The sequence below is a fragment of the Gavia stellata genome, chromosome 7 (genome assembly GCF_030936135.1).
Source record: "Gavia stellata isolate bGavSte3 chromosome 7, bGavSte3.hap2, whole genome shotgun sequence".
NCBI lineage: Eukaryota > Metazoa > Chordata > Aves > Gaviiformes > Gaviidae > Gavia > Gavia stellata.
Window position 1 is genome coordinate 39,215,989 of NC_082600.1, and position 27,718 is coordinate 39,243,706.

The 27,718-nt window shown below is 43.5% G+C and overlaps 1 protein-coding gene across 2 annotated transcripts in view; it reads left to right on the plus strand.

Moving 5' to 3' along the window:
- Positions 1–27,718, plus strand: part of SUSD6 (sushi domain containing 6) — an 87,565-nt gene that overhangs the window by 31,076 nt on the left and 28,771 nt on the right. For both annotated transcript variants that reach the window (XM_059819522.1, XM_059819520.1), the window contains exons 3-4: positions 7,010–7,198; positions 10,775–10,804. In XM_059819522.1, the coding sequence (XP_059675505.1) occupies positions 7,078–7,198; positions 10,775–10,804 (151 nt within the window). In that variant the 5' untranslated portion in view covers positions 7,010–7,077. The remainder of the gene's footprint in view (positions 1–7,009; positions 7,199–10,774; positions 10,805–27,718) is intronic.

Here is a 27,718-nt window from a genome sequence, read left to right on the forward strand (position 1 = left end):
TTCCTAACAATTGGTCTCTGACTGTTTCTAAAAGTGTAAGAGTGGTATTTACAAGAATGAAAACTGGGTCCTAGAGCAAGCTGTGCTGTGGTGTCCTCTTCTGCTGTGTCACAGGATGGGAAAGCAAGTCAATTGAACAGAAAACATTTTATGGCTTAAAGGCTATGCCGTGAAACAGCGTTACTGTATGTTGATGTATCAGAGTACCTTGCTAACAGTTTGTCCTCTGCAGTTGGATGTCTGATGCAGTTAGTCCTGAAGTGCAGTACATTTTTTGGAGGCCTACTCTGATGTCTTCTTGGGAAGATGGAATTTACTGCTATCGTGCACAGATTTATTTAGAAGATCAGTGTGGCTGGTTGGCTGGTTCTTAAATCTTTAATATGCTGTGCAAAAGGACGGCCGTTAAGACTGTAGGAGATGCAAATCTGTGAACTATGACTGACAATGATGTAGCAATGGACTTTTAAAGTGTGCAGTGAAAATATACTTGCTCTGGTTTCCATTGAGGGATCCAGGAGCCCCTCAGTTGTCTGACTTATGCCCAATGAGTTTATCCTCCATACAAAATATCTTCAAAACGCCCGCATATGTCTTGTGGTTCTCAAGGGCATACTGCATAGAAAATTTGGGGTCAGGGGTTGGGATCTGAGGTGTCGTTTTCTTTCTTGTGCTTCTTGGATGTGCACAAGTGTTTCTTAAAGAGGTTCTATGCCTCTTGTTCATTTTCATTGGCTGGATAACTAGGAATAGAGGAAGATGGCAAGCAAGGTGTCCCGAGCAGCAGTGTGTTGTGGTCCTTGTTATGCTTAAAAATTGCCCTGTACATCACACTGAGCTGGGGAATGGTAAACTATTTGGGCTTAATCCACAACTGACTTCAGTTTCCGTCATGCAATGGACAGTGAAGGGTACTGAATACCACCCCTTCTTCCCACTTGGCAACCTTGCACTTCTTCTTTGTACACCTTGAAAAGTCTGTTCCTTCCTTGTTCCTTACCTCTAAGGGGACTGACTGTTGGAGTTGCAGCTTGTTTCGTCCACTCAGGAGTATCTTTGAGCCTGCTGTTCATTTCTCTTTAGGCTGCAGCAGGGAAGAAGCTCATATACAAAAGCTTGCACCTAACTGTTAGCATGGAAGGGAAATAGATGGAGGAAGGAAGTGGTCCCTGCCTTTAGCCCACAGAAGAATATGCTTGGCTAACCTCAGGATGACTTCTTGAGGAACGTCAAGTGAGATAAGGAGGCAAGGGAGGGGTGCAAAAACATGATCTAGATGCAAACAGGACTTTAGACTGTGATAGGAAGGATAGAGAGGAGGAGGTTGGGGAAGAGTAAGCTATGCAAATTGGTGAATCTTGCAGGTTTATTCACTTGGGGTAGGAATGTTGGTGTGATTTTTCTCAGTTGTAAGGGACTGGTTATCCAGTGGTGGAAAAATCCAGTTTCCTCGCTTAAAGCTTAAGTGTGCCTTAGTGGGGCTGTGGAGTGTTAGGCACATGCTGTTTATCAGAGATTAAAACGGAATTTCAGAATTTAGCCTGTCCAGCAAGCTTCTTTCTGAGCAAACTCAAATATTCCCTCTTGAAAATAGGAGTTCTGCATCACCAACAATTGTGTTGGTGTTTTAGAAACCTTCATGAGAGAGAGGAGGTGAAAGCTAAACCAAGATACTTACATGAAAGAAACAGCTGAATTTGCAGCTCATAGGCCAAACCCTGCGGCACAGTTGGGGAATGAGGAAGGAAACCCAACAATTCAGGTCCCACTACAGGTTGCAATCAGGTCTTGGTTTGCAGGAGGATGTGTGCTGATTCCAGTGTCTGGAATAAGCAGCTCAGTCTGCCCTAGTGATTCCTCTCCGTAGCAGGGGATATGTGCAGTTCAGCCCTCTGCTTTATGCTGTGCCTGTGCAGAAATCTGCCTTTTTATAATTCAAAGATGAAGGTGTACAATGAAGCTACCAAACATACATGTTCTAAATCATCCAGTTACTGGGGGGGCGCAGTGTTACACGGGTTGTTTGGTTTTTCTTATTTCCTCTCTTCCTCTTCCACCTTTTCCAATTATCCTGGATAATTGAGAGTTGGCTGTGCTGGAAAGTCAGATGATTAAGATTTTTTCTAAACTGCCTGCAGGTAACTTTGAATGCTTTGGTTTTTTCTTTGTGTCTAGTTTAACTGAACAGTTCAATTAAACTGTGAAGTTATCCCAAAATGTTAAAAATACAATTCTGTTTCTAAAAGCTTTCCATTGAACTGGTTTAGCTACAGAAAGTAAGTAGAATTAGGGATTTCTTTCCTCTGCTGGCACTTGAACTTGATTTTTCTGTAATTTTTCTTATTAAGCAGCCAAGAGGATGCTTTTTTGTTTTAAAGTTTTACTGCTCATTGAAAGCAGACAAAATAAGGGTACAACAAAACCAGCAACTAAGGATGAAGGTTAAGTCCTCTGAACCACACTGCTCAAATTAGGTACCACCTGCAGCGTGACCATGAGGCAAGAACAATCCTTGTGCTTAGCCTTTCAAAAGGTATGCTGTGCACACCCATCACTCATCCCTCTGCCAAGATCTTTGCTGTGAGCATTCAAGAGGTAGCAAACAATTTCTGAGTATTATTCTGTGAGGGGGAAACTATGTGGATAAAATAGAGATTTCTGACGTGCATGAGGATAACTAATTTTCTTTGGCAAGTTTCAAGTATGGTATTTAAAAGCAAGCCAGTAGTATTCCAAACATACTGAACACTTCCCTAAACAAACTGTGAAGAATCCAGGTTGAAGACCTGTTTTCCAGCAACAGTGACACAGGACATAGCTGTTCCCAGCATCTTGAGCAACTGGAGACCCTCAGACTGTCCCATCCCACCCCCCCGACATATCATGTCCTTGATGCACCAGACCTACCTGAACCTGCTTCTCTTTTGTGTCCTGAGCATATGACCTTCCAAAGAACAGTTTTCCATGGGGACCTAGGAGTCCTACTGTGATGAAATGGGGAAAAATCAGAAAATTAGTCATAATCCTGGGAAAATGTACACATGCTTACGAAGGTATCTTGGATTAAGGGATATGAGTTGGCAGCTTCTGAAGGTCTAGAAGATAAATGGCAGAGGTCCCCAAACAGCTTAGCTTCGAAAAAGCTCCTGCCATATGCGAGTGCATCATCTTTGGAGACAGCTGATTGTGTCTTAAGAGTGAGCAGGAAGTCTGGCCTGCGTGGCTTCACTGGAAGCTGATGCCTGCTTCAGGGAGTTCGTGTAGAAGCGAACTACTGCTTGTTGTGTGAGCAGGGCTGACCATGCAGCAAGGGGGACTGATGCTGAAGCATCACTTGGAAGGTTGCTTGATGACAAGACTTCAAGAAAAGAAGGAGCCAGGGGTGGCTGCAACCTGGGAGGAATGAGTACTTTTTCCCTTGTTCATAGCATTCCCTGAGAGGGTGTGTGACTCTTGACTTTGGCCATAGGGAACAGTTTGTTTTCTTGCCCATATTTAGTAGGTGTTTTTCAAAGTGCACATTAAAAAGAAAGAAAAAAAAGAAAAACCACCACCCTCTAACTGACATACTGTTAACAGAAGAATCTCCCCTCCCCTCCTTACTGTATTTATGGGAACTGCTGGCTATACTAAATATTATCTTTGAAAACATCTCTGTTTAAACTTAATCCTCCCATAACCCTTCAGCCTAGGCTGTGGCATGTGAAACAGGTCTGAAGTGTCCTCACTCAGTATGCTCCTGCTACTGGTGGCTGCTGCCTCACTGTTTCTAGGATCCATTAAAGAAACCAGCCCGTTCCTTAATGCTGTGTGTAAACAGGGAATTGCTTTGATACATGTGAATTGTTAAGCTATCTCCCTGAGAGTATGTTTCTGACAAATGTGTGTGTTCTATACTGCATTCCAGTTAACTTCTGGAGGTGGAGGCCTGAAGAGTTGTTATGAAAGCTGCTTCCCCCTGAGCTGTAGGTATAAGGAATGTGCTAAAACAGTCAACTTTCAGAGGATTGAATGTCTGTCTAAATAGCTTCCCAACCACCAGCTCCCCTCTGGGAAGAAAGGATACCTTCTTATCTAGCCAGAATCTCTTTCATCTTCTAATTTTGCCAAGGAAAAGTCGAGTCTGGGAACAAGTTTTGTAACTTGGCTGAAGCCTGAGGGAGGATCCTTGCAGGCCCATTGTCTCCTAACAATTCTGAGGGGTTTATCGATGCTATCTTCCACGAAATGGTTTTGCTGCCTTTGTGTCTCCTTCAAATCCCACACTGAACTAAATCAGTTTAGTGGGATGTTATTGTAGGCATAGCAGCAGCAATTTACAGCATTCCTTGTGGGGCAGCCCTGAGCCTCTGACAGACAGCATCCCTGATAACCTGGGACTCAGGTGACTGAGTAAGTAGCTGAAAAGAGATGGGGAAAACGTGCCTGACTTTAGAAGAAAGGAGAGAAACAGCTCTGTGCTTTAGAGCAATCTGTTAGTGAATCGAGACTAAACAATAACTGATTCCCTCAAAAGATATTCTTGTTTTAGGTATCTCCAACTTGGTTGTTGTTCAGAGACCAGAATTGGACTGCTAGCTTCCGAGTGGGATCTTTGGGAGAGGAGAATGCCTCTGGGGCAAGGCAGCACACCTCAGGCAGCTCAGCAAATTCTGTGATAATTGCAGGCCCTCTTCCCTACCTCTCCTTCTGGCTGCTGCTATGTCACCCTGCAAGCACTGTTCCAAGGGCAGGGAAGGCCACCTTTAAAAGATACCTTGGCAAGACTTGTAGAGTTTGTTATACTAATGAGGCTTCATTAAATTGGAATGGGGAGGACAGACCTGTCTTGATTTAATCAGAAGGGCCATTTGCTGAAGATGGTGCGTTGCTTTGTCAGAGCTGTAATTCAGCAGTGACTCTTAGAAGAAAGCAGCCAGCTGTTGGCCTAAGTATAGGCCAGATGCTGGCTTCTTCCAATTAAATATGAATTTAAAATCCATGCGGGAGATCTGACTTGAGAGGAGGGGGCAGATGTACAGACTAACTGGCTTGGCTTTCTTCACAGAGGAGTATTTTTTTTCATTCCATGATCTAATTGTTGCTGAAGGAATTCCAGCAAGGTGAGTGGCAGCATCCTTACTCCTTTCTGCATGTAGGAGTTTGGTGAACAAAGCATTGGCTCCTCATCTGTGGAAGACATGAGAAATCTATAGGCTGTGCTACAGGCATAGAGTGGGATAGCTTCACTTCTCTCCTTCCGCCTCCAAATGAAGCGAGAGGAAAAAAAAAAAGGGGCAGACACAGAGTTTATTGTAGCATCAGCTCCAGACTTTCCACATGGCAGTTTAAATGTCATCTTGAAATGACATTTCAAGGCGGGGGTGTATGCAGACAAAGAATTCTCTTTGGTAGAGACTAATTGACTTGAAAGATCCAAATTTTAAAGGTAGCCCTTTTGTGAAGTAAGTATGAGCAAAGCAGTGACATGGAACTAAGGAAACCTTCTTTTCACTAGGATGACTTCCAGGTTTAATGACAAATCTACATACTCCCTCCCATAATGCAGCTTCTTTTTTTGCCTGAGTAATTGGAAATGTGAGTTGTGGCTGTTTGAATCGTGTGTTTCTCTGGTCAGCGCTGGCGTGTTGACTTCGTCTCAGAACTACTTAAGGATTTGAAAGTCATACTGCCTTCCCTGGTAGTAGGAGCACTAACCCAGATCTCCCATCTGTTCTCACAGGGTACAAAAGGGTATGATACCTGCCTCTGCACCTCTCAAATCTGTCTGGAGTTATCCAGCAGTTCTGAATTTCTATGGGAAACTTGGCCAAAAAAATAATCCCCCTTCAGTGTGAATATCATTTTAAGTGAAGAAGCTGTGGCTGAATGGGGTTTCCCTCAAAATTAAAAGTATTCCTGTGGTCAAGTGTAAAGAAACAGTCATTTCTGCAATTTCTTTTTTTTCCCCTGAGACCTTTAGATGTTTGTGTAAGGAATAGCTCGATAGAAGTGTTGAAATGTGTCTCTGTGTGGTTTTTTGTTTAGGTGGGTTTTTTTTGGTTGGTTGTTTTTTTTTTTTTTTACTCCATCACTCACCCAGTTGTCTTTATGCCAGTTTTTTTCCTTCCTCCTTTTTAAAACCTGAACACACAGATTTTTTCGTGCCAGCTTTCTTTCATGAGCATTGGAGTTATGTATGACATTGTTATTCATTCGTGTCTGAAGTTACCATTGGAGGTCTTGCAGGCTAGAACCATACTAGGTTGGTGGGACACGTATTCTGCTGGGTCTTTTTCCATCCTTAAAAATATGGGTTCAACTTCATGCTTTCTTGATTTCCCAACTGCGCTTTGTGTGTTTGTGTACGAGTCTGGTTTTGCTGTGACAGTGCCTGATAGGCTATGGCTGAATCCCTCAGTCCTCAGGTATGAGCAGTGTCACATCCTGCAATTTTAATTGCTGTGCTCTGTACTGTCAGAACATTATACCTGAGGTTTGCAAACTGTTTCACATTCCTCCTCATAAGTGTGTGTTTGCCTGCCGGCTGGCTGTCAGGTTTGCTGTGCCTTTCCAGGTGGCTGAAGAAGCATTTGATTTATTTATCCTAGCTGTCTAATACGGTCTGCTGTGTCTTGGAGACCTTCTGAAAGGTGGTGGGGGTGTTGGAAGGCTGGCTTTCTTGGAGCTATTTTGAAACAAATTCTCCAGATGCTATATCCTCTGGGGTTGTCTTGAAAGGAAAAGCTAAAATTAATTGTAAGCTAGGCAGTCTTCACACCTGAAATATTAGAGGGTGAGTGAAAAGTTCTGGTCTCTATCATGCAGCTCCTTTTGGTATTTCCTATGCGGAAGATTGTCTTTTCTGCTCCTGTTACCTTATGAACTGTGAATACTTGGTAAGATTCCTAAATGCTACAACATGCAAAAGGTCGCTCTTGTTTGTTTCTGAATTTCACCTTTTCCTCCCCTCCCCAGATGTTGTAGGCATTTGGCTCAACATTTACTGTTTCTTTCTTTGTCTTTGTAGACCGAGGTGCTCCTGATCAACCAGATATTTCGTGAATTTTTTTAAAAAGAAGCTTTGGTGGGTAAAAGATGTGCCATGGAATGGTAGCACCAAAGAGCAACACAGGATCGTCTCTTGCCTTGACTAGCCATGGGTTATTTCTTCTGCTAGTTATCTTTGGTACCTTTATCTTGGAAGCACAGGCCACAGGTGAGTGAAACCTTTGCATATGCTGCTGGGAGGGGGAGATGTATAAGTATGGAGGTGGCCTTATATTTTTATGGGGAAGCTGGTGATGGTGGTTGCATTTGTACACACCTTTCAGTACTCACAGGAAAGATTCCATTGCTACTTGTTAAGCAGAGGGCAGTGTCTGAACTGAACAAGTCTTGCATGTTAGTAAATAGGTGTTCATCCTTTACCCTGTCATTTTGGTTCCCTCAGCTTTTTTCCCCTCCATTCTCATCTCTTCACTGCAGCTGGGGGCACTTGGACTGTCTCAAGAGCATGGACCCCATGTTTTGGTTGAGTGAGATTCTCATGTAGACACACATGAGTGACAAATTAGCAAGAACAGATAGTGAGAGTGGGAAAGGGACAAGGCCTTTTTGGATCTGGTCTATCCTTGTTTTCTTTCCAGTCTTGCTGTTATTGGTGATAATGTCACTGCCTCATTTCAGATGAAGGCCTGTCAGATACGCCTCCCAGCCTGGGGCTGGAGTGCATATCCCCTTCTGAAACTCCCATTAGACACTTCAGCACCTTCAATTGAGTCTGTAATCAGTATGCAAATGCCTTGTGCTGCATGGGGCTGCTGGGTGGGGAAAGGCAGCCACAATACTGGCAAGCCTTTTTAGTATCATTTTTGAGGCATCCAATCACATTAACAAAAGCACTAGTGAAGCATGTCAGAAGACCCAAGAGTGGTTCTGCATTGTTTCCCTTTCGGTGTTCCTTTTGCTTCAGGACCTGAAACCAGCTGTGGTAAACTGATCAAGGCAGATCATCAGCTAAATAGGATTATAGTGGTTAGGCATGAACCATTTCCTGCAGGGGAAGTGAGAACGTGAGTGCATGTGAAGGGGAGCCCAAGATCATAGCAGAGGGCAAGACATTCAGGGGAAAAATCCTGGGGGAGGGGAAGGGCTTGCTGAGGAGCGCTTCCATGTGCAGGTTTTCTGAGACTGGGAGGTAGCAATCCAACTGCCAATTGCTGGGAGGGATGGGGGTGCTCAGCGATGCGTCATGGTCCCGGAGAGCTGCACCTGCAGCAGCACGCCAGCCATGAGTAAAATTAATAAGCAAGTCAGCCGAGGAGCGGAGAGCCAGATGGAGAAACAAAGAATACTGGCGAGGTACTTGAAAAATCATCTTTCCCTCATCTTTGTCCCCCAACCACCCCACCGTCCTCACTTTATTACTTTCCATAGCAAAATCAGTCAGAACAGGCAGAGCAAAGTGATGTTAACATGCAGCAAGAGATTGTATTAAATATCTTGGTGGTAATGCTTATCTTGAATGCGGGGCCAACATGACATGCTCACAATTGCTACAAAAGCTGAAGAATGTTCTCATAAAAAGACAGAGAAGCATGGAGGCAGTGGCTGGCTCAGCTCTGAGTGAGAAAGCTGAGCTTGTGATTCATATGTTTAAAACCATATGATGTATATTGTATTGAAATAATTCTGCTGTTTAGAAATTCTATTGCTTGAGTTCCAGGAGGCTTAGAGATATATTCATGTTCTGGGCAGGAATGTGTTCTCTTTGCCACGTGGTTAATGCAGAAGGCAGACTCATTTCCAGTCAGCAAGCATCTGGTCTGTCCTCTGGTAATAAATTGATTTTATTTATGCATGGATTTTTAAGAAAAATCTTCAGCACTTTGTCTCAAGCAATCTATCCAAATATCCTGGAGTGCCATGAAATGAGTATGATAAGTTGCTTAGTCACTAAGCACACTGCAGAATTTGGGGAAACTGCTCCCTTTTCACAGGAAGATATCCATGAATATAAAAATAACTGCTGCACATATTTTAACACAAAAAAAAAATGCAGCATTTGGTGATGGGCAAGCAATGAATCTATGTCAGAAGAGGAGGCTTTATGGAAACTTCAGAGCTATTCAGAAATACTTCTTGAGCTTTATCACTGTTGTGCCTTTTTAACCAGTCTGGCAAGTTCTCCAAGATTAGTTGGGGGAAATAATGAAGGAATGAGCAAGTGAGGAGACTTGGAAAGCAAGGACCTGAAATGTTGAGGCTTAGCTCTTCATCTGTCTCTTCTGTTTTCTTTGAGGGTTCATCTGGAATGTGGCTAAGAGCCGGGGTGCTTAGTAGATAGAGATGGGGAATTTTTGAAGTGTTGGAGAAGAGCAGTAACAACCAGTTTGTCTGTTTCTCTACAGATAATGCTTCTCTATTCTTTCTTTGTTGCTGTGATTTATTTTTTTTAATTTATTTTTTTTTTCTCCCTCCCATCTCTGGCCCTTAAGGTTATTCCCAAGCTCTCAAAGGCCTTGTGTTTATATCTCATTCACAATGGTCCTCCTGTCTGGTCAGGCTATTTTTGGAAGGATGACAGTGGATCAGAATAAGTTGTTAATTAAATTTTAACATGTAGTCTTTAAAAGACTCTGAAAGCTTCCTATCATTTGTGTTCCAAATGATGTAATCTCTCTTGGATTCATAACCAGCTCTGTCAGAAACCTATCAAAACATAGGTTCGGCCTTTCATTATTGATAATAACATCACCTGGTTTTGGGAAGTGCAAGTAAAGGTGTTGGTAAAAGTCTTAAATGTCCTGAATTAAGCAAATATCAATACCCATAAAGGAGAGAGTTTAAATATTAACCTTTAAATTAATAATAATGTAGGCTTGGTGAATCTAAGTCCATTTATATTTAGACACAGCCTGATTTTTGTTGACTGATCACGTGTGAAATGCTATAAAGTTAGCTCTTTAATTTTTAGGATTGCCATTAAAGTGATAAATTGAGCTTGAATAAACTGAAACGACTTCATTCCTGTGTGTTCTCTGACGCAAATGCAGCCAATCTGCTGCTTGCTGTTCTAAGGTCTTTTCAGTGCCAAGGTTATTCTGCACAGAAGCTCTTGGATACCGCTGGTATTTGTTTGCATTGCATAGAACAGCTTGTTAGAGCGCAGTCCAGTCATTGAGCAGATTCAGACTTGTTCCTATTCTTTGGGAATCTATGCAAAGCAGAGGTTTCCTTTGTCTCTAATTATGCAGCTGAAAGGAATAAGTTTATACAGCTAGGGATGAATTCAATGGTCATGAAAACAAGGACACTGTAACATTGGATGGCCAGACAGAAACGTGGGGAGGTGTCGTGCATAAACGGAGGATCTTGATTCTAACCTGCATGCTTCGTATAAGGGTGGGTTTGGAGAAATTACAGTCAGCCCAAAGAAGTGTGTAGCTCTCCATGGAGAGAATGGGGAGCAATTTCACCAGTCCCTTTGAAGAGGTTAGTAAGAGCAGAGTGGTACTGAAGAGCATGGTGAGGAGCTGCAGAATAATGGCCAAGCTGCAGAGGTAGCTAGCAAGCAGATGCAGGTGGGCCCAGAATTAGGCTATTCAAATAATAATATTCACACTGTTACTACACTGATTCAGACAGTGCTATTTAAGCAACTAGCTTGAAGGGAATAATAGGAATCTCAAGAAGCCACACAACTTGTTTAATTTTAACCAGTTCTAACGGTTGAAGGATGAATTAAAGCAAGTGTAATAGTAATCCTGAATTTTCCTTTTGTCTGTCCTAGGTTGGCTCAGCAAATCCAAAGGACCTGCATGTGAGTAGACTTATATTCGCTGCTGTACTATGAGAAATAAGTGTGATGTTTTACTGGTTAATATAAGTGGTTATCAGCTAGGATTCCCATTATACTTTTGTTGTTTGGATAGGCTGAGATCCATATCTATGTCCCATTTCCATTTTTGTCCCTTGTATTTGGGAAAGATGACTGCCCTCAGTTTGAGAGAGTGAGATCAGCTTCATATGTTTCACTGTGCTTGAAGGGATCTCTGTGCCTTCTATAGCATTTAACTTCAAATGACTCAAGAAAAAACAAATAGAATAAATATTTTAGTAAAACGCAGAGAGGGATGCTGCTTTTGAGAGGTTTTGAGAGGCTGCCAGAGGGGATTGAGAGGACAGGGAGGGCAACTGAGGCAAAAACCCTTTTGTTTCCTTTAAGCAAGAAAGGTGAACATCTCATCACAGAGTGTGACTCTGGATACATTCCATTGGATACTCCTGCTTTTCATTTCCTGTGCTTTTGGAAGGAATTGGGAAGCATATTTGGCTTCTGTATCTGTTCTAAGTATATAAAATTTTGTGTAAATCTTCACTGAACTCTGAAATTTGATCCATTTAGTCTGAACTTTCCCCTCTCCTCCAGAAAAAGATACAGGAACAGAGTCTGAGGGGAATGGATTCATAATGAAGTATTTAAAGGTGTGGGAGGGGAATTTTACCACCTACCAAATTTTGGTCTTCAGAGAGTGGGAGATGGGTGAAGAGCTGATGGAATCCACTGAATCCTGGATTTTTATCCAATGCCTGAATTTTACTCCTGGCAAGACTAGTATCACACACACCTAGTATTAAGGGGCTTTCAATTCTTGGCCATGGTTGCTAGCAGGAAATAAGCTGGTTGTCTGGTCCAACTCACCTTAGCTTCTTGGGCTAGAATGAGAAAGATGGAAACCGGTAGGAGCTTCATGGTAGAGGGAAGCAGGAGGGGGCACTGAGTGGCATGGTTTATTCTTCAAGAGAAAGTATTTGTGAACTTCAGTCCAGGTTCTGACTCATCACCACCCTAGTGTCCCTTGATGACTGACTGCTGCCTGCTAGGTTGAAGATACAGACTTGTCTGTCATCTTATGCAGTTTCCTTCTGTCACTGAGTCCTTACTCTTTATCTGCTTGAGGCAGTCATTTGGGAAGAGTTTGGGTTTTTTCCTAGTCTCATGGGAAAAATCCTGACAGCGGGACAGAAGAAAGTTTGCCTGCTATCCCTTGTGCCTTTTGACAATTCCTTTGCTGCTTCTGTCCCTTTCGAGTCCTAAACTGATTCCTGTTGCAGCTGAGGCATTACGTTTTTAGGACATGTTGAATGTTTTTCATCTGTGCAACCCATATCTGCCATTGCTTCTCCAGCCCTTATGTTTAACTTTAGCAGCACAAGCAGTTACCACCTCCTGTTTGTGCTGCCAGCTGTTACTGACTCTGCAGTGGGGATTGCAGAACAAGACGTAAATTTGCTCTGGAACTGCGGCAAACTTCAGCCTGGGCTGTTACTGCAAATACTGCTGGAATAGCTGGTGTGTGGTATGTAAAGCTGTGGAGTAGATACATCCTCAGCATGCTTACATGAGTGATAAGGGGGAAACAAGTGGTAGGGCAAGGCAGGTAGCTGTAGACTGTTAAGTCTTCGGCTTTTGTGGCTGAATCTTTCAAGGCCTTGTGTTAAACCCAGCAATCTGTGTCAGATGAGGATTGCTAAAACACTGCCAGTAACATGCTGCTGATAGTCAAGAGTGAAGGTAGGGCGCTGAAGGCACTTGAACAGCAAGCTGAAAAATGCTTGTACCTTTGTCAGAGTAATTGGAACCCAGTGACAGGATTATGGTATTGTCTCAAGAGGTTGTACCTGCTTATCTGTGTGCACTGATCTGCATCTAAAAAAACATTTTCCTTTTAATGAACCAAAACCTCTGGGGAGTGTTCATCTTCCTTTGCAAGCAGTAATTCCCCTGAGGCTCTGCTTCTGCAAAATGATGTACTGGAGTTGGAGAACTGGTGAATTTCTTGTTTCCAGATGTCATTGAAGGGATTTAAAGTAACCCCTTAAGTATGGGGCTGCTTAGATGAGTTGTAGAATGTGCTAGGTGGATTGCACTAGAGGGGGCTTGTTGCTAAACTGTTGAAGAATAAAATGAGCTTTTTGGCCCAGTCTTAGTACAGTGGTCCTTTTATTACAGAAGGGGGAGGGGAACTTTTGGAGTTCCTGTGCTGAGAAGACTGCTTAATCTCAAGAGGCTGTGGGGATGTTCCCTCACTGCTTGTGTACCTTGGCCTGGCTGGTGCTGGATGGAGATGCCTCCTGTGTTCCTCCTCTGTAGGGCCAACGCTGTGAATGCAAGGATAGATGCATTTATCCCTTGGCTTTCAGGAGAAGCAGAAAGCAAAGAATTGAACAGTAGGGTAACAAAAGAGCATCTTTAAATCCTGCGGGCTCAGCATTTTAGGTCTAGCCAGTCATCTTAATTCAGTGGGGAAAATCTTTCTTGTTCGAGAGCAGACAGAAACATTGCTGCTGCTTTTGAAGTACATATTTTACTTTGTCAGTAAAGGGAGATTTGAAAAATGTTGCCTTGCTGTAGAGTGAGATAAGCACCTCTGGTGGATGTTGTCTTGAGTTTTCAACCCACAGAGAGGAAAGAAACATGGCAGGCCTGACACAGGCAGAGTCATAATTAGAAAGCCAGAGGTTGCTGCTGCTTTTCTGGCTTGAAGGAACATTTTCTATGTCCTGAGGAATTCTAACAGTGTATAACGAGTTTTGTGTTGGGCATAGCCTTAGGCACCCATAAAACTATCCATCAGAAAGAGAATAAAACTGTTTTGTGATTTTGTTGTTTAGGCAACTTTGCATTTTCTTCTGCTTCTTTTTCAGCAGAGATGCCAGCTGCTGAGACAATAGGTGAAGTTCTTCTGTGTTAGGTAGAACTAGAATATTTTGAAGGAAATGAAGCTATATGGAGACTCTTCAGGCATAGAAAAGGACTAGAAGCAAATGGAGATTTGTAGGAAGGTGGTAGACTAGACTGAAGGTGAAGGAGTATCAGGGGAGAATAAGATTCTAGGAGGGAGAGGAGGGGGACAGAGGAGTGCAGCAGAACAGGAAGGTGAAGGCTTCCACAGGTGGAGTTGTGAAAAAGATCGTGGTGGTTTAAAAAGCCAATTAGTGGCTTGGTGGTTAAGTAGTCTAAGTCCTGAAAGAAGGTAGTGTTTTAGTTATGCAAGCAGATTAGAATGGTTGAGAATAGTATGGCCTTGGGAGGGAGGACTCTAGTAGAAATATATATATGTGTGTTTATGGTTTTTTAATGGTTAGGTAGGAGTGTCTTAATGCGGGAGGATGGAGGATATGCCTTTACAACATCAGACTTTTCTATATGCAACAGGACTGACTAATGAGACACTGACAGAGAGTTTAAGAACTTGAGGGTTACAAAGTGCGCCTGCCCTCCAGGAACTGAAACTTCAAGGCAGGAATCTCCTCAAGGCAGGAGCAGAGCAGGGTGAAGATGCCAGTTACTGAAGTACTGGCTGTGTCTGCCCACAAGTACTCCTAACATGGCTGGGGATTTAGGCAGGGAGAGAAACTGCAAAAGACCATGTAACAACTGTGTGTGAAACAAGACATAGGGAGGAATTTCAAGTGGAAGTTGCTGCCATGTTTAGAGAAATATCTGTGACTTTCTTGGAAAGTTCTGCTTTTCTTCATTTGTGTTCAGTTTTATGGTTAAAAACTGCTTTGCTCTTCTCCCCCATCTGCATTTGTTTGGCTGCTACACCCACTGTAGAGGAACCCTTCCTGTAAACCAGATAAACCTATTAAAGCTGGTAGACCCTGGATCCTTGTCAACACCGAGGTATCCCTCCCTTCTGATGGTGATGCTTTCCAGGTGGGGTCTGTGTGTCACTGTATTTGTGGAACGAAGTTGTATCAGAGTGTGTTAGGGACTCCTGGTGCTGCCTCCATTCTGGACCACCACCATCCTGGAGATTTATCTCCAGGAGACTTACCTGATTGTGCAGAGGCCTTTAGGAACATGCTTCTGATGTGTCATACAAAACCCACAGCTGTTGATTTATCCCTGGCTGGGAGGGGAGATGTGTGGGTTTTTAATGTTGTCTCCTCCAGCCCATTCCACTCCTACCTTCAGAGCAGTTAACTTTGAAACTCAGAGTCCTTGGGATGTGCCTGCTGTGTAACCTGTCTCCAGTAGTTCAAGTTTTAGGCCTGATGATGTGCTTCCTGAAAAGGACCAGTACTGACAGAGTTGTGCTGAGCCATGCATGAAGCTGCAGCACATCTTTACTTCTCTTTAGCACAGGCAAAGGACCGTAACTGTAATGCTCTGTATTACCCTAAAGCTAGTACTATTTCCATTCTGTTGCTGGTTTTGCTTTCCTTAGCAAAAGTAACCTTTGAATGCTCCTGAAGAACAACCTTCAGGTTTCATTGTAAACACTTTCTTGGGCATAATTGACTTAGGTTATAAGGTACTAAGAAAAGATAAAGGCTTTATCATTTCAGTGTTAAGGTTCAGCTGTCGCTTTTCTCTCAACTGAGGAAATTATTAATTTTTAATGTGTAAGCTGAAAAATCTGAACATAGTCACAGGCTGCAATGAGTTTGCCTTTGAGTGCAAGTCTTAGTGAAACCCATGGAGATGGCAAGTTTGTTTTTCCAACTGCATTCTTTTAGTCCTCCACTTCTTTGTCTTTCCCAACAAGCTAGTCTTGTTGCAAATGTTACTGCCAGTAGCCTAAACCAGAAATGAGTCTTGCTGTGATGTAGAAATGTGATGTCCTTGAGCTAGCATAATTTTAACCTTCGTGCTTTCCCACTTTGAATCTCTTTATTTGCATTTACTTCTCAAATACTTAAATGTTATCTTTAAGTTGACAGCTACCACCAAAGCACAAACTGTTTCCTCCATGGCGTTTAGTAAGCTAGACTCCACTTTTGGAATAGTTGGGGGAGATGTACAGTGCTGGGAGAGCTGAGCTTTCTATTGGTACAATATCCTTGTTCAATTTTGTGTCACTGAAGCGGTAGTGAAACATAGTCGGCAAGTTTGGTCTGATGTGGATCACAAGACTGGCAGGCAGGCACTGTTAGCGCAATTCTGCTGTGTGGGAGAGGAGGTGCATGCAATGGTGGCCAGAGCACTGTCTGCTGGCGTAAGGCAATGCCTCTGGAGGGTGAACACACTTGAAGTGCAGTGTGGATGCTGTGCTAGAAGAGGTTAGCCCCTCTGAGAAGTTTTGCCTCCTCTTAGCACCCTGGAGAACTGACCGCCTCTTGGCACATGCCTCCAGCTGTGGAGACTCCTCAGGGCTGGAGCACCTTTTCAGAGCACTATTTTTTTCTTTTTTTTTTTTTTTTTCCTGTCAGTGTTGCTTTAGTCTTGTTTGGTCCCACTTTTAACAAGCTCTTTCCAGTCATGAGCTGATCCCATGTACGAGTTGAGTCCTTGGGTGGGCAGTGGTATGACTGCATGGGGGAAAGGGGACGTTGCAGCCTGTCATCTGGTACACAAGGATGCTTTTAGCATCCTTGATTCTTGCTGTCAGTAAAATCAAGAGAGAATGGTGGAAGCTGCTAATTAGGGGTGTTGTGAGGAGATTCATTCTCTGACTACAGTCAGAAAAGTCACAGGGTGAGCAAAGACTATTTTACTGCATACCTCTGGCCACCTGCCACTTGTCTGAGGCAGGTCAGGAGAATTTCACGCTTGGCTGCATCAGGTGCCATGGGGCGATTTGAAAGGATGAAAATGGATGTCTCTTCTGCATCCTCAGACAGCAGGGAAGCATCTACCACTAAGTTTGTTTCCATCCGCTGAACTCTTAACTTAATTAGTTGCTTTAAATGGAGAAAGTTTTTCTCCTCACATGGGTTAGTTAGTAGCACCAAGGGAGGGTGTCTGCAGAACTGAAGCTTTTGTGGTTTTCATTTAAAAATTATTCGGGTTTCGTGGCAGCATTACGAAGCTGCTTGCCAGTGTGCACCCTGCACAAATGAAACCAAACGCATCTCCCTTTCCAGAGGGATCTGTCACCCACCTTCCTTCTTTCTGTGGCAATAGAGGCTGGCCTCCATAACATGCAGAGATACTTCTCTATAAGTAGGATTTCAAACACCAAAGCAGCAGTGGGATGACTGAGCTTTTCAAGGTGAAATAGTTCCTGTTTCTTTTCTACCAGAGGGATTTGGGACTCTTATGTATTATTTCTGTGGTGTTAGAGTAGCTTAACCTAATCTCATAGTGAAGTGGGAATCACTGTAAACGCAGCAGTGTTTGTGAATGGCAAATGCTGTTTCAGTCTGTAGCTTTCCAGTTAACTTGTATTTCACCTGGTTTAAAACTTAGTTTGATTTTTACTTCTCAGCCATTGTGGTGATGGTCTCCCTTTTCTCCTGTAATGGAGGCTCTCTGGGAGATGGTAGGAAATGGTAAGTTGTAGGAAATGTGGTTTTTTGCAACAAATTCTATAGCATTTAAAACAATCATTACTTGAAGTTGGTTTTCCCTGGTCATTCCCTGATAAACCATCTGTCAGTTGCTACATGTTGTATGGTGGCAGGATGAAACTTGTGCCTGGTCTGGTCTCTGATCTCCCCACAGCAACTAGTTCCAGTTGCTTTTGACTGGAAGTTGACCACTCTCCATCTCTTTGGAGTAGCTTTCTCCATGGGAGGGATTCCTCCTCAAGGCTGAGCTGGTTCCTGGGCTTGTGAGGTTAGATGTATTTATGTTGATCAGTTTCTTTGAGCCATGCTTTCCTATACCAATATCTGTTGTGCCAAGTCTAATGACTAGCTGTAACGATTTTTTACTGTCGTGCAATTGTTTAGCAGTAGCAAGAGAGCAGTTGGGGGCCTTTCGCTCTGCCTTTTTTCAAGTCTTCCCCCAGCCCATCTTTGTCCTCGCGTGCTTGTTTGGAGAGCACAAGGCCACGGTGTATGGCTGCTGCGCCCTGGGCCCCCACCCCGCACGCATGAATTCATCAGCTTGATCTTTCCACCCCTGCTCCTCAGGAGGGTTGGACGGCAGCTGCAGCTCCTGTCAAGCATGATGCCGGGCAGGGAGCTTTAGGGAGGAGAGTTACAAAAGGCCCAGCTTAAATCATCTGTGTAAGGGCACAGCAGAGGCTCTGTCACTCTGGCCCCACCGCTTGTCTTCTGGTGCTATGGTTGTAATGACATTAGCATTTCAAAAAGGGGATTACCACAGCCCCCAGGTTCTGAGGGGAGGATATTTTGGCTGTTACTTGAAAAGCTGCTTTCTGGCAATCTTTGCTTTTTTTTTTTCCCCTGTGTGTGGATCCTGAAGGGTTGGTGAGGGTGGTCACACTACGTTAAAGTGCGTTGTTGCTGTTTTGAGGAAGCTGGTTGTATATTGGCCTAAATGTGGGCTGGTAGATGTGAAGTTGCTGCTAATACCATTCTTTCTTGCTGATTTGGAGTGACAGTCTGAGAATTTCTTAACGGAAAAATTAAATTAAAGGGTCTGTGTTGGGATCACAACTGTATACTAGAGAAGTATCCTGAAGTCATCCTTATAGGAAGAAGTTAAGGTTTGTCTCATGTATTTCAACCAAAAGAAATGGGCAGCACATGCATCCTATTCTTTGCCTTCCACACCTCTTTTGGTACCAAAAAACGTGGCCTGTGCGCAGGCACAGGATTTCAGGGCAGTTCCTTGGGAAAATGACTGTATTTTTATAAGGTCTTGTTTAAAAACAAAAATTCCTCTAGTGAAACTTAACGCCTGACTCTTGCAACTCTGTTGCATTACCCTCGCCTCGGATCAATATTCGTTTCATCTTCATTTTTTTGCTAAGTTCACTTTCCCTTTCTGATGTTGCTTGTGCTGGAATCTTGCTTTAAAACCCCTATGTACACTGGGCTCTAGTGGAAAATCCCCACAGTTGCTATCTCCTCTCCAGTTCCATTAGCTGTAGAAATGATGGGTCAGGCCAGGCAGGTTGGTCATCTGGTCCCTGGGGCAAAAGAACAAAGGGAATTGTCTTGTTTGCCTACCAGAGAGAAGCAAGAGTACTTTTGTGCAACCTCTTCAACCATGAATGGGACCTAAAATTAGTAGCTGACCCACAGTATCCAAAATAGGAGCCCCTTGGCTTGACTGCACGAGCACGGTTGGAGGGCATGTAATGGAAGATGCTGGTGGTTACCTGGAGCCTTGTCCTGAGCAGTATTGCTAGTGCCGTGTGTGTTGAACTGTTGAATAAGAAGGGAAAGGTGTGTTTTGAAGAGATGTTGTTATATGCATAGGTTGAAGTGTTCACAGGCCTTAATCTTTGCATGTGCCCATAAGGCTGTCTCTTGCGTGTTCACATAGGGCATAGTTCCAAGTGGTTTTGCAAAGCGGTGCTGGTTTGAGTCATGGCCGCCCCTTGCTCTGGGAGCAGCGCTGCTGGGAGCAGCCACAAGCCGGGCCTCCTGCGGTGAGTCACGGCTCCTGCACAGGCACAAACAGACGGAGACTGGCTGGAAAAGCTGCAAACTGCGTAGCTCTTCCTGAGAGAGATGGCAGGCCTGGGCCATAGATAAGCTGTCCCTCAGGGCATTAAGGAGGAGCAGAAGTACAGTTTCCTCTGTAAACATGGCGCAGGGTACTTGGTGTGCTGAGGAAGGGAGGCATTTAACATCTCTGTGTGAAAACAGGAACTCTGGAAGGCCTTCCAGGAGTGTGGTGGCTGCTGACAAGGTGTGTGTTCAGCGTATTTCTAACTCTGCTAATCTCCAGGCGTGTTCTAATCTGCTTATTTCTGTAGAGCACACATCTGTCTATAAAGTTCAACAAGGATGGAGTGTCCTAAACACTAGATGCTCAATTGAACCTGCACTGAGTGAAGGTAGAGCGTTTGGGAGCCCTGTGCCTCAGGTGAGCTGGACAGAAAGCACAGGGTGGCAGAGCCTCAAGTCGCTATGCTCACTCTGTCTTGTCCTCTCCTTTTTTCTGTTTCTGCAAATGCGCTAGCAGACGCAGCTATGCAAATCTGCCAGCTGTCTCCTTGGGAGGTTAGTGTCACTGAGTCACTGTGCAACCAGCGCTGATTGCACAGGCTTTTGAATTTGCAGTTAAACTTAGCTACTGTGCATCTTTGTGTGTCTGGTTTTGGGATGTGTGAGTTTCTGCATCCTCTTTTGGAAACACCTTTTCTGGTAGTGATGATAGAAATTAAATACTCAGTATTATGGTGGAAGCAGGCTGGAGAGAAAGTAAAACTGTAAATCTGAATGCTGTGAACTAAAAACCTACGAACTAAAGAATGCAGAAAACAACAAACAGCCTGGTTTCTGAGGGGCTGATCAAATTTTAGGTTTATGGTGCGGGGGAACCCTCTGTCATTCTTTCCCATTTCAGGGCAATTACTGTTTTAAGGCTTGCAAGAGAAAGATAAGGGCAGCAAAAAATAGAATGAATAAGTGCTGGTCATTACATTTAGTGGGATAAGAGCGTTTATAATTATTACGGAGTAAGAGGAGGGGAGAAAAGCATGAAGGAGAAAGTAGTTTTATTTCCCTTGCTCCCTGTTTGGATTAATGAATTTAATTACTTGGAAATAGCTAGTAGCAAACTTGTGGGTTTTTTCAAATGTACTTTTAACAAGACTGCAAATTTTAAAAGAGGAGGAGGCAATTCAGTAAAAATAATTGAAGATGTGAGTAAGAACTTAACTGCTATATCCCCCATTGCAAGTGCTTTGTGTCTGTAGATGTTAAGAGAACTGAATTAATATGCCTCTGATGTACTGGGAGGGGAGAAACCAGGGCAAGAAGATGCAATTCTAATTGCAGGGAAGCAAGCGAGATACTGACTTTCAAATAGAACCTTATAATATAGTTGTTCTTTCTTTTGTTCCTGTCAGCATAAAATAAAGAAATATGGAAAGGAAATGGCTGAACAGAGTAATGGGATTCTGTGTAACAAGCAGCAAGAGCGCATGAGGTGGGAGAAAGGAGATGGGGCAGAATGCCAGAAAAGGATCTTTGTATAATAAAGCTTGTGTCAGAAATTCCTCCCTTCTTGATGGTATTGTTTAGTTTCCATTAAATTGTTTGCTCTTTTGGTAGCTTAAACTGGTCCTTATAAAGTGATATGGCAGCTAAGCAAGAAAATAGCAAGGAAAAATAGCATTGCATCTTCTTTAAATTAGAGAAGATACCTGGTGGGATGGCTCTGATGTCAGATACATTTACCATCAAGTGAAATTTTCCAAAGTTCTTGTGTCCCACTGGAAGTCAGTTGGGAGAGGATGTCTCAAATCATGCAATCACTGCCGAAAATTTTGTCCGAGGTGTTTAACAATCTGAAAGAGGGATTTAGTATTCTGCTGCTTAAATTTGCAGGCAATACAGTACTGCAGGGAAGCTGCAAAAGTCCCATGACGACTGAGTAACATGAGATTACTCTGAGTAACAGAGCAACTGAGTAACATCTGGAAATCCATGGGGAGAGACCTAAGCTAGCTTTCTCCAAAGGTTACTTGACTAGTAAGCAGATTGAGGCAGCATTTGGAAGAAGGCACGAATCCATTCCCTTAAACAATTTGCAGTGGCGGCAGCCCATTCTGAGTTGTTTCAGGAAGGCAGAGTAGAGCCATATGCCTTTTCATTTCCTCTTGGTGGGTATGTACCCCCAGAGAATACTAATTACCTGTACTAAAAGTCTACCAGCAGTACAAGTGAGCTTCCTATTTCCAGTTTGTCCAATTCTGAGATGAGAATAGACACGTTGCCAGAGCTGGCTGGGCCCTGAATACTGATGGAGGGAAGCCTAATTCTCTAGCTGCAATTCTGCCTGTAAAGATGCTTTGGTGTTCCCAGTTTGCTCAGTAGCAACTGGCTCTTCTATTAGCTTCAGCATTATCATGAGTTGTGTGTGAGGGCTCCCCAGGGTATGGTTTGTTAGTATGATGAATGAAGCAGTTTTATGCAGCAATGGTGAGACAGTTTCTTGTGGTTTTCTTAGTGACCCTTTTTGTCAAGTCATCAAGAGGAGTGTTTGAAAGCAACACGTGGTGGTTTCGTCAGTCTCATCAGGTGCTCAACCATGGAACAAGCATGTCCCCTGACTGGAGCCAATACGGATGCTGTAGGACAAAAGTAGCTGTTCATTCTTGTCCTAGGAGCACCTCTTGCAAAACCATCCTTCCTGTTCCTGTGGGCTACTGCAGCCCCAGAGATCTCCTTGACTACAACACAGTTCTGTCTGCGTAGGTATTTTGCAGTTCTAGACAGGAACTCAGTTCAATCTCGTAGCCTGTGATTGCTCAAGAGGATTTCCACGGTATGTTCCCATTGCCGTGAACCTTGTTTTTGAATGGTTTTTAACTATTCTTACTGAGGAGTACCAGGTCCCTTTATGTCCTAATTTTGTACCTGCAGTCACTTGACCTCCTCTCAGAATGGAGCATTGTGGAAAAACTACTTTTCTGGGAGCTTTATGTGGAGTCTAGACTGGAAATCTGTTGCCAGTAAATGTGCTAGATTGGGATTAGTTTCCAAGAAGTGGTCTTCAGAACACGTAATAATAGTCCGTGTAGTTCTGCCTGCCACACGATGACAGCTTCTTACTTTTAAACTGCTTTAATCGTGTTAAAATGGAGATTTAAATGTGTTTTTGCTTTCCAGTGCAAGCAGTTTCTGTAATTGGCAGAGGTATGCACCCCTGAATAAGAAGGTATATGACCCCAAACTGCCTCTGTTGTGGAGGAGTGTTCTTGTTGGAGTATGTTCTACACACTGGGGTGACTTTCATTGCTGATGAAGAGTTTAAGAGGAGCAGGAAGGGATAACTTCAAAAAGCACAGCTATTAAGAGGAAAACATAGTTGCAGTTGGGTAGCTCGCTCTTCCTTATGGAGTTGCCGCAGAAGGGACACTAGGTCTGGCAGTGTGGTTGTTGCAGGATAGTGTGGGATCAGTGTCTTTCTGGAGCAGCAGAAGAGATACTGTGACTTGGTTTCTGTTTACCCTGTGAGCTAAAGAGTAAATGTCAACTGTCTGATTGTCTCTTCCACCCTGATAATAAGAGTGACAGTGACAGCTTTGATGTGCAATAACTAGGTTGCTGTGATTTGCGTTCGTAGCTTTAAGTTCTGATGCTGTGGGGGCAGGGCTATGAAAGTAGATCATGGCATTTAATATAAGACAGACACCTCCACCCACCTCGTTAATTGAAGGGAATTTTCCCTTTTCCACTCAGCCAATACTGACTAGGAAGAAAAATGGAGAGAAAAGAAAAATCCAGTGTCGTAATCAAGTGACCTTTCCCAGGGCTTGGGAGGCCTTTGCCCTCTTTGTCCTTGGGCAAGATACCAAGAAAAAGAGGGTGGAGAAGAGCGGTGGGTCTGTCTTTTGAGGAACACCCTCCTTTTCTAGACATTAAATTCTGTTTCTACTTCTTGGGAAGTCACCTTTACTTCTGCTGGGAGTTGACACGGTATAATGGTGTGTTTAGCCACCAAATGGCCTTTTGCATGATTGCAGCATCCGCTTAAGAACTGAGAACCTATTTTAAGGTTTGTCACTGGGTAACCCTTTGGGAGAATGAAAAATCTATTTCTTGGTGGTGCTAGGTCTTGAACATGTATTTGAGAAACAGTAACTTTGAAATCCCTGGGTACATGGTAAAAAGATCTAATCCAGAGGTTTTGGAAAAGGGCTTTCTGTACTTTGATCCTAATGCAAGACCCTCTTGTGATGTTTTAGAAGGATCTTCAATGCACACACAGAGGGAATGTGGTGTTAGCTGGAAGATGTGTGGTCAAACTCCAGTTGAGTGCTCTGACTTTGGGAGGAGGAGCACTGATTTGGGAGGAGAGGACACAGAGAAGCTCTGAGTTTAGATCAGACTGTTCAGTATTTCATTAATACCCTGATGAAAGATTCAAATTATTGTGAGGAAGTCCAGCTGGGAAGTAGATACTTTTAATGCTTCTCCCTTCTTTACCAAACTTGAGCTACTTTCCACTGAGGCTGAGCTGTCTCCTAGGAGTATTGTCCTCTGCTCTCCATGTCAACTGCCAGAATATAGCTGTTCTTATGAGTAGCATCCTACATCCTAGGTGTGGCTAAAGTAGCTTTTTCTAAAAAGTGAATAGGAAAGGCAGGGGTGGACAAGGAGCAGAATAAAGGATGGCACTGCAGGAAGTCTAACATGATCAGCACTGTGAAATTGAATGCAACAGCCTTTGGACAGTCTGTGACTATAATTGTGTTGGCAATGGGAAGAAAGTTCTGACAGTGTCTGTGCTTGATGGGATGTATCTGGTGAGAGGGATTAACTCCCGTGTGCTGAGCAAATTGTGGGGGGGTGGAGGAGATTGGAAGAAAGGAAAATTATCAGAAGTTTGAAAGAAGGGGCAGTGGAATTGTTATACCACCTCTTGTCCTGGTAGCTCCCTGCTGCCTGCTAAACGTGGCTCTGCAGTGGCTGTTGCCTTACTAGTAAAGACAGTGGGTTTTCTGTTATTTCCTTCCCCTGAGATTTCAAATCCCATTTTCCCCAATTATATGGAGGAGGTGGGGAAACAAACAAACAAAACAAGGAAAGCTCTGGGTAAAGGACATACTGTTTCTGTCTTTAGTATCAGAATGGCTTTGTAATACCTGCTGCTGATCTGTAGGCTTCCTAGATGGTGTATGTTCAAGACACCACGTGTTCCTAGAAAACTTGACCGAAGTGATCAAGTCTGGGTTTGGAGCTCTCCGATTTCTGTTTGTGTTGTTACTCCTGTAATGCTTATTCTTCCTTATTAAATGCGTATACTGTTCTCTGAAATTCTCTTTATTGGTGTGAAAAAGATGTTACAGAACAATAACTGATAGGTTTAGTAAATGGACTCCTGTTTTTTCTCTGGAACGCTGTTTTACTGTCTGGATGCTAATTTATCAGCATCAAAATAACCTCCCTTGCTGCTGGTTTTTCTGACTAGTTCTCAGGCATAAGACATCCATAATTCTTATTTAAGTGTTCTCAAGGAGTCTGCATACACAGCTGGGAGACTGCCCAAGCGTGTCTCTCTGGGGGGCAGCATTTCTGCTATTTTTAGCATGATTTCTTTGGGGCTTCCATTTTCTTTGTGTGAGAAACTTCACTAACTGGCAAGAAGTTGAACCATACAGTAAACAGATCTCAAAGTTACATGGGAAGCTTTTACTCCACTACCAAGAAACCTGTTAGCACTGTCGGGCACTTTCACCAAACCCTCTGGTAGACTGAGCTCACCTGAGCAGCTGAAGAGACATCACAGTGTAACCTGGCACAGAATTACTACATCTTGGAAACAGTTGATGTAGGGGCACTGTCTGTGTACTGTTTATTTTTGCTGTATCTGGGGTCTTCATTTGTGTCAACTGGTAAACTCCATCTGGCCATAACGCTTGATGTTTTATTGCCCCTCTACTGAACTACAATCCAGAGGGTGCAATGGGAGAAATTTTGCCATCTGCTGCAGGGAGAAAGAAAAAATGCATTAACTTGTGAATCATCTGTTTAAATGAGGAGGAGAGACTTTGCAGCTCAGGGAATTCATGGAGCATAGAGAGACCCTGAATTCTATAGGGGACATGGAGGTAAGGCTGGATGATGGTCTAGAAATGGCAGTAGGGATGTGGAATTAGTTAGCGTGGGAAGTGTTCAGATCTAGACATGGTGATTGAGAGTGGGCTAGAGTCAGTGGCCTGTGCATCTGGCCTGCCCTTCAGCTGCCTTTCTGGAAGGGCACAGGTCTCCTGAAGGGCCTGTGCTGTATCCACCAGCCCTGTGTGGATGTCTAGTGCCTCAGAACTAACTGAGCCTGAATTGAACCCTCTGTCTGTGGAGCCCCATGCAAGAGGTACTGTCTTCAGCTCCCTGAAAAAGTGACTTGGGAACATGCATGAGGGCAGCTTTTCGGATATGGGGTGCCCTATAGTTGAGGAATCTCGTAGATTTTGTGTTTTTCTTGAAAGTGTCAGATGATCTGCTTGTGAGCTGCCTCTTCACAGAAATAGGGCGTGCTGAGTCAGTGCCCAGGGCCCATAGATAACTGGTTGAAGCCAGGCTTGATAGGCAGAAGCCTAGTGAGACCTGGGAAGGTGCGTGTAAGGCAGGTTCGGCAGTTGGAGCTGTACGAGGCGGGGAAATCTAGCTGCAGAAACTTTACCCTGGCAGTGATGGTAACACTGAGGCCTCTGGTGAGAGAATACAGAGAAGAATAGCATCCCCTCTGCCCTCCCCTGGTTTAAGCTTTTGATAGTATAAGCACTCTTCCTGGAAAAAAATAGATGCTGCTTTTTTTTTTTTCCTGGGTAGAAGGGGGTATTAGATGGGAGCACTGATACTGGGAAAGAGCTGGGATTTGGATACTTGCTTCCTACCACATGTGTTCATGTGATGATGTGGGAGGCAGATCTGGGTCCAGCTGTGTGAGTGTGAGGGCTCCCCAGGGTGTTCTCAGCATTCCTCCGAGCTCCGGCCCCAGCTCTGCAGAAGCTGGGAACGCTTGTGGATTTTCCTCTGTTTGTGCTCAGTAGAGCACTTCCTGTGGCATTCAGGCATGCTGCAACAGCTTCCTGTACTGCATTCTTCCCTGGGGAGCATCTGAAATGCTTTTTTCTGTGTAAGGAACTTCTTGAAATTCCTTTGTTCTTGCATGGTTTGGGAAAGATTATGTTGTTTTTAGCAGACTGGCTGTAACTTCTCCTACTGTCTTGGTTGCTCTTGCTTAATGTTTCCCTTCCAAAGCCTGAGTCAGAAGAAGGTAGTTGTGAAATCTGTCTGCTAGATCAGTGTCTATAGATATGAGATGTATTTTGTGTTGATCAGAGTAGTGGAAGGGATTTTTATGTTCTAGGGTATTATGAACCTAAAAAACCCAACAAACCAAAACCAACCACATTCCTTTAAACAATTATTTGTCTTTTGGAATAATCTGGCCTTCCCACCTCATCCTGTTTCTCAGAGTATCGTAGAATTGAGCTATTACAGTGACATTTTATAATGTAAAGTTACATTTCATTCTGATAAGTCTTCTGTCTCTCCAGTGAAGATAAGATGGTTCTGCACCTCTTGAAACCAAATTTGAAATGTTGTCCTGCTGGATTGACAATTTAGACAAAAAGGAGCAATTAGTAATGTAGTGGATACTGCTATTATCCACTAATATTTTTACTTAAATAACACTGAAATATACAAAAACTGTCCTTGCAGGTAATGCTTAAAAAAAAAAACCCAACCCAAAACAACAAACAACACAACCAAAAACCAAAACGACAACGAAACCCAAACAAAAACAACACACACCCCAAAACCCTAGCTAACCACACAATCTCTTTTATGGAGCTAGGCAGTTGAAACAGAAGTTGAAATTGTCTGATGTGATGGAATGCCAGAGCTGAGCAGGAATTTTCTCATGCATATTTCATGGAAGATGGCTGTAGGAGGAGCAGTAGGACTTTAGGAAGGAGGAGGCGAAACTGTAAGAAGCTGAAGAGGGACTTGAAATTTTTCCAACTTGATGCTGTAAATGCTGGCTGGAAAGCGCGTAGGACGACAAGCAATGAAAATGGTTTCATGTTTGGTTCTTGTGGTGTTCAAGGAAACAGGGTTTTGTAGCAGCATCTGCACATCAACTGAGTTGTCTGGAAGAAACTGGCCTGCAACAGTTCCTTCTTTTCAATAAGGCAGTGTCCTAGACCCCAAGGTCTGGCTGGAAAGAAATGATAATAGTATCATTCAGGCTTGGACTGTCGAAGTCAAGGGTGATCCAAGTAAAATGCTATCGTGGAGGTGTGATTCTGGGTACTTAATGCAGCCCAAATTCAGTCAAGCAATCAAGCATTTTCACACTGGTATTCTGTTAACTGTATGTTGTCCTGAGAAATACTCT